This window comes from Marmota marmota, unplaced genomic scaffold (assembly GCF_001458135.2).
Source record: "Marmota marmota marmota unplaced genomic scaffold, marMar, whole genome shotgun sequence".
In the NCBI taxonomy this organism is placed as follows: domain Eukaryota; kingdom Metazoa; phylum Chordata; class Mammalia; order Rodentia; family Sciuridae; genus Marmota; species Marmota marmota.
In genome coordinates, this window is record NW_025999944.1 from 20,017 (window position 1) to 27,177 (window position 7,161).

Consider the following 7,161-nt stretch of genomic DNA (forward strand, 5'->3'; position numbering starts at 1 on the left):
TTGTAGATGATGTTCCTATTTAACAAGGTTTGCTGGGCAAAACTGCTCCCACATGCTTACTGAACAGAATGTCCAAGAAAACAAGGACTCAGCCTTCCCCGAAGGCCATTCTGCATGCACAGAACGCCTCTGTCCATGCTCCCCTTGGTTAGGCACAGACGGCAGCTTACCAAAGACCTTTCCCTGGTGCTAGAGCTGCAGACGAAGCTCTCACTGCCTCCTGGAGATGAAGCCAAGCTTTCTGCTCCCTCCAGCCATGAGGACCTCGGTCCTCCTCTTTGCCCTTCTCTTCTTCATGAGCCAAGTTCTACCAGGTAACAAAATATACCTTGCAGGAGCTTTGTTAAGTGAAGAGTATCCAAGGTCATATGGGGATCCAATACTCAAAGAGAAAGCACCATCACCTATGCCCAGGCCAGGGGTTGCCCTAGGAAATCTGGAACACCCGATGGCTGAGAGACCCTTAACCACCCAACACATCAGCTCTCAGCAACTCTCAGTTAGATGAAATCGGTCAAGGATGTTCCAAGGGTTGAAATCCTCTTAAGCCATCATTAAACCTCCATGTCATTAGGCAAGTTTACTAGCAGCTTCTAAACCTAGATGACAAGAAATGGGGAAGCATTCTCCCAAATACTGGTCTCCAAAACTCCTTTAGCAACAGTTAGTCATTCGAAGACACCGGCAGAAGATCCATGCCAGAGCTATAGTGGGCACAGGCAGAAGGGAGAAGGGTTTGGTGGGAGCAGTCTCCTTCAAAGCATTGCTACAGCCTAAGAAGTATCAGTCCATCGGCCTCTACACTGTTGGCCCTTGGGCTTGACTCTGCTCCTCCAGGCTCATCCCATCCCCTGACTCTGTCTCTGTTCAACATTTAACCTGCTGAACAGACCTCAGTCGCAGGGATCAGTGATGACCCTGAGACAGAGCCTTCTCCTGCACTCAGCATGACACAAATGATAGATATGAGCCCCCTTGCACAGACATGCTTTGAAGCAATGTGTGCAGAGCTTCTTGCTTTTACCCCAGGTCCCAGGATACTGAAAATAGATCAGGTCCTTTCCTACAACTCCTGAATGAGTAAATTCAATGAAAAATATGCAATTTACTGCTTGATGAGAAGACACTTCTCTTTATGTCCCTGACCTTTTCCCTGTTCTTTCCACTCTCAAAGTCCTGCATTCTTGGGAAAGATGAGAAGGTACTTCTCTAATGTCAAGCAGTAAGTTGCATATTCTTCCTTGAATCTGTTTATTCAGGCAATACCGTGTGTGTGTGTGTGTGTGTGTGTGTGTGTGTGTGTGTGTGTTTCTGTTTCTGTGTGTGTATTTCTGTTTCTGTGTGTGTGTGTGTGTGTGTGTGTGTGTGTGTAGTACATCCTCCATTCATCTCTCCATATGGTTTTGGGGTGAACAAATGGCTGGTCTGGAACCAGGTCCTCAGGGCTGAGGTTAAATACTCCCTCACACTGTAAAGAGCAGTGTGTAGATTAACTGAAATTCTTATGAGTGGCCTCAATAATAGTTTCTATTCTTTGAAGGGAAGAAAAAGTTTTTTAAGCTGGTGCAAAACTATTTTTAACAAAACCAAAGCAGGTTAGCTTTGTCACAGTTAGCACAGCAGCTATGATAGCACAGATCCTATGAAATCATTTTGCAACCAGATGAGGAAGAGCCTCAGAGATATCTGGTCCATTTTTCCTGTTCTACAGGGGGGACAATTACAGTCCTGTTCAGCAGTGTGCCTCCCCCAGGGGGAAAGCCTAAGCTGCAAGCTGCAGTCAGGGCTGCTTCTTCCCATCCTGGCATGTTCTACACCTTCCACTGCTGGGTTCTGCCATCCTTCTTCCTTTGCATAACCCTACAGAGACTGACTATAGGGGACAGCAAGTCCAATCTTATTAGCTCAGGAGCTCACAAAGCTAGTGGGATGCTTGTCCTTATGGCATTACTGAAGACCCATCCAATTAGTACTGAGCATCCCCCTTGCTAAACATGGGTTTGAAGGAAAAATAAATTTAAAATATTTTAAAATTTGTATGCCCAGAACATGAATGCTTCTAATTCAGCTTTAACAATTCCAAATTCAGAAAACCTTATTTTGTATTCATTGTCACTCAAACTTTTTTTTTATTGTCACTCTAACAAGACAAAGGAAAGTGATGTGGTAGAAGAGAGAGGCGAGGGCATTACTTATGGTCAGGATGGAATGCAGCGAGATGGGGAGGAGCAAGCTGACGACGCAGGAAGACAGGTCCTCTCTGGTGGTCCTCAGGGGGACATTGGCAGCAGGATTGCAGGTTTTTATTGGGGAAGGTGGAGAGGTGAGGAGGATGCAGAGAGGAGTAAGAGGCAGAAATAGAATGGGACTTAGACACAAGCATGGCTCTGTCCCTACCACCCCCTCACTGGATCACAGGTGCTCTTGGGTGAGCTGCTTCCTTCTCCCGGTCCCATTTCCTCTTAGGGAAGTGGTTAGACACGACAATCTGTGGTGTTCATTATAAATCTAAATTTTGTTTCTACAGCAATTAGCTAAACACATGGGTTCAGTGGGGAAACATCAATTTAAAATATTTTAAGCCTGATGCAGTGGTGCAACCCTATAATAGCAGCAACTCAGGAGGCTGAGGCTGGAGGATCACAAGTTCAAGGCTAGCCTGAGCAGCAACCTAACAAGACCCTGTCTAAAATAAATTTTTTAAAAAAAAAATTTTAGTTGTTGATATACCCTTATTTTATCCTGAGAATCGAACCCAGTGCCTCACATATGCCAGGCAAGTGTGTTACCACTGAGTCATAGCTCCAGCTTCTAAAATAAAATTTTTTTAAATAGACTGGGTATGTAGCTCAGCGACAGAGCACCACGGGATTCAGTTGCCAGTACTATATATATATATATATATTCTTTATTAATTATATAAAATATTTATTATATAATGTATATGTGTATATAATGTATATATTTGTGTGTATGTGTGTATATATATATATATATATATATATCCATGCCAGTCATATCTACAGCTAATTGATGTTTTTAGTGCAGCTTTAAAACTTACAAATTTAGAAAAACTTATTCCTTTTTTTTAACATTTCCTCAAATGAAATAGAGGAAAACAATGTGGCCAAACAGAGGCGAGGGAATTCCTTGCTGTCAAAATGGAATATAGCGAGATCGGGGAAGAACGGCGTGGCTTCTATATTCACTGTGCACGGTTCATGGGAAAGAAGAAAGAAAAGAAAGAAATGCACTTGAATTCCTAGCAATGTTTTTACAAAGTCCTGCGGTTTGGAGATTTAACGCTCAATATATTCTACTGTGCACAAGACAGCACAGGACACGTGTACCTCGAGTAAGAGGAAGCGTCTACACGAGCATTTCTCTGTGATCGATTCTGGGATACATATACAGAGAAGAACAAGATGAGAGTCCTGCCCTAATGGGATCCTTCACAGGCGAGTAAGGCGAGAGCAGGGAACCGCAGCCGTGGTAGAGGGCAAGAAGGGCCAGCAGAGGGCGCGCAGGAGGTTCAGCACGCTCCCGGGCCTGTCAGGGATCCCTGGCTTCATCTTCAGCCATCGACAGACCTGGGTACAGTAGGCTGCTTTTCGCCTAAGGCTAACGGAAGCCTCCCTCTATCACTGCTGACTAGTGAAGACAAGGTGCACAGGTCAGGAATCCAAGATCCCAGATTTCTGCCAGTTTCTATATAGTGCTCAACACTTAGAATGACCATCAGTTTTTATTTTTTTTCTGAAACCTACACCATTAAAATTGTTTCCCAGTTCACATTTTAGGAAAAATACGATGTTGCCTATTTGTTCTTTACATCCATTCACCAATTTGTTGTATGAACATTGAAGAGTTTAAGTCAATTTAATGCACCTGGGTTTCAGTTCAGTCCAGTTCAATTCAGTAGACATTTATTTAATATATACTAGATTCAAGAATTGGCCTTTGTATTTGGGAACACACACAAAAACAACAACAAAAAAAAATCCTGAAAGTTTTAGTTTGCTACCCCTCTTCCTGGAAAAGCTGCTGTGTTACACACACAGGAGGCTTTTTAAACTGAGCACATCAGTGTGTGTGACCCATCCCCATAACCCACCCCTGGGACAGTGATATCCACCCCCCCTTCCACATTTTTTCTGAACAGAAATATCTCAGGTCATAAATCACATACTACTCAATGTCTTGAACAAGTACATTTGAATGTCTCACTCCCAGTGCAGGCCAAGGCTCCAGAGCAGCACTACAGCCTCCAGCCCCAGGGGGCTGAGGGGGGTGAAGGAAGCACCAGGCTGAGGCACAACTGTGTGCTACATACGCAGGAATATGGTGCCAGCTCCCAGGGAAAGAGCCTGTTACCAATTTCATCGAAGTATATTTTCTTACTATCTTTTAGATCTGTTTTTCAGCTCCCCTTTTCAAAGATGCACAGGTAAACAGAGACAGATAGATAGATGTGATATTATGACATATCATATATTCTGTGTGACCCACCACCAGCACAGCAATATCTTAGGCCACAAAACAAATGCTATTCAGTGTTTTCAATAGGACATGTCTTGGGTCCTATTCCTTTTCTCTAAAACCTTTCTTCTACGCTAGAAAATTTGGTGGTACTAAAAGTAATATTAAGCAGGACTGGTCCAGGTCTTCCTTCAGAGTCAGGAGATAGGAAAGTCAGATGAGTGAACTGAGTGCAGTGTGCGTGCCCAGGGCCCATAAAGGCAGGAGGGCCACTCAGCTGTAGCTTTCTGCTACTCCGTGCACCCAAGGTTGCCAGATTTTTTTGAGAGAAGTTTCCAAAGTTTTATGTGACACCAGATTTTTAAGTATTGGTGTAAGAAATCAAATAACAAGAAATGTCTACACAAAACTGTTCCCAGACCCTGCCCTCTCACCCCCTTGAACTTAATAAAAACTCAGAAGAACAATAAATGATTAAAACAATCCTCCTCTGTGTGCAGTCAGGGGCAGATTCAAGGAAATCTGTGAGCGCCCCAACGGATCCTGCCGACATAACTGCATCTCAACCGAAGTCTACGCGGGGAGGTGTTTGGACGGCAACCCGTGCTGCCTGCCTTTGGGGAACCAACCTAGAATCAGGGGCACCGTACCCCAGGATCACTAAGCCTTCTATTTGGATCGTTTGTTCTCTCTGCGCCCCCATCTCCTCCTCTCTTTCCCTCTCTTTTCCTTTTTTTCTTTTTTCTCAAATCTCTTTTTCTCACAGGGATCCTTGCTGAGTGCTCAATCAATAATAAAGCAAGACTAGCAAACGCAACATTTGTTTTTAAATCATGTTCCTTACCATCCCTTGATCACTGTCTGGTTCTCAGCCATTCTAGCCCCTTTTTGTCTGGATGAGCTCCTGGGGTAGGGTGGGGGGACTCGGTCACACCCGCTGCTTTTGCCCAGCCTGCAGCCCTCCCTGTGCATCTGAGGAGACTCCTTCCCTCTCCCAGCTTCCTCCTTCCACGCAATCTGCGGAGTCCCCCTCACCAAAAAAAGGGTAGCATGTGCAATCAAATTTCCCCAAATCGGACTTGCCGAAAGCCTGAATCATGAACAAAGTGAAGCCCAGATGGAAGGTCATTTCTTTTGCATCCCTTTCAAAGGCAGTGCTTGGGTCTGCCAGGCCCTCATAGCTGCCACCAGTTCTCTAGCCCCCCACCCCACCCCGCTTTCCCTGAGCACAACCATCGAGCATTTCCTTCCACCTTGTAAACCACCACGTGGCTTCCTATGGCTGCTTAACCAATCACCACAGACTTAGTGGCTTAAAGCCATACAGTTTTATCATCTGTCAGGTCTGGGAATTACAAGTTTGACAGGGATCTCCATGGGCCAAAATCAAGGTGTCCATGGGGCCCAGATCTCCCGGAGGCCCTCTGCTTCCCATCCTCTGCCTTTCTTCCAGCTAGGGTGGCCTGCTTCCAAGAACACTTGCTCCCTTCCCCACCTTTCAGCACTCCTGGGTTGAGGCCTTTCTGAACTTAGCTCCTGACTTTCTGTTTCATTTTCTAAGATTCTTGCAATTACTTTGGGTCCACCTGCGTAATCCAAGGTGAGCTATTTTAAATTCAGCTGACTAGCATGCTGGGAGCCATTAGCCAAGTAGGTATGACAATTTCCTTGCCAGCGTACCCCATGTTGCAGTGACATTGAATGTAGGTGACCTTGCTCAAGGACCAAGGCGGATTAGGGTGTTCCCGGTTTAAGATAATACGGTTTAGGGCGTTCCCAGTTTAGGTTCCAGGTTTAAGGTTTAAGATTATTCCTGCTGGGAATAGGGCGTATCCTGCTGCCTGAGTTCCCCTTGAGTTCTCACGGGATTCACAGTATATTTTGGGAGACAGAAGCCCAGTGGAGGTGGATTTTGGGCAGAGAACGTGGATTTGGGCAGAGAACGTGGATTTCCCCAGAACGTGTTTGTATACGGCTGGTGTGAGTTCGGGAATAAAGAGTTGCTGTTTGAATCTACAAGCTGTGTGGTGGCTCGTGATTTTGTGCCCAGCCAGACTGCGGCACTAGCAGCCTTAATTCCACCTTTGTCACATAAGATGATGTGCTCACAGGTTCCAGGGATAAGACATGGACAACTGGGGAGGGCATGTTTATCCCTCCTCCTGCGGCCACCGAGGGGCTTTTCTACACACCACTATTTCGTTGAACTTAAGCAAGTTGCTGTGTGTAAAGAATCTCATTGATAGTTTCCTTTCCTTTGTGTGTGAAGTTGTGGAGCCAACACACACACACACACACACACACACACACACACACATTTGTTGCAGAAAGAGGATAGAATCAACATATTTTAAGGCATATTTACCAGATTTTAGACTCCACTGGGTCTGATTTGGCCAAAAGAGAATGTTAAGTTGTGCCACATGAGCCACTCAAAACCTCTGAGAGTTCATCATGTTGGACTCAGAATCTCAGAAACTGACGCATATTTCAGCATAACTCAACTCTTGCTGAAGTGCTGTGTTTTCCGCAGTGCTACTCCTGAAATCATGTCTCCAGCTAAGTCTTTAACATACTTTTGCACTTGGTGGAAGCACCTGTCTGAAGAGAATTCTTCAGGACATGCAAGTGTGTTGCCGCCACGGATTTTACCCTCACATTGGGATCGAGCCCTTCTTCCTA

The 7,161-nt window shown here is 45.1% G+C and overlaps 1 protein-coding gene across 1 annotated transcript; it reads left to right on the top strand.

The window, feature by feature from the left end:
• The first annotated feature begins 256 nt into the window (after window positions 1-256).
• Window positions 257-5,143, top strand: Defb108b (defensin beta 108B). The gene is made up of 2 exons (XM_048801464.1): window positions 257-314; window positions 4,980-5,143. Exons 1-2 carry the CDS (start codon window positions 257-259, stop codon window positions 5,141-5,143), a joined length of 222 nt encoding a protein of 73 aa, XP_048657421.1.
• Window positions 5,144-7,161: the final 2,018 nt, after the last annotated feature.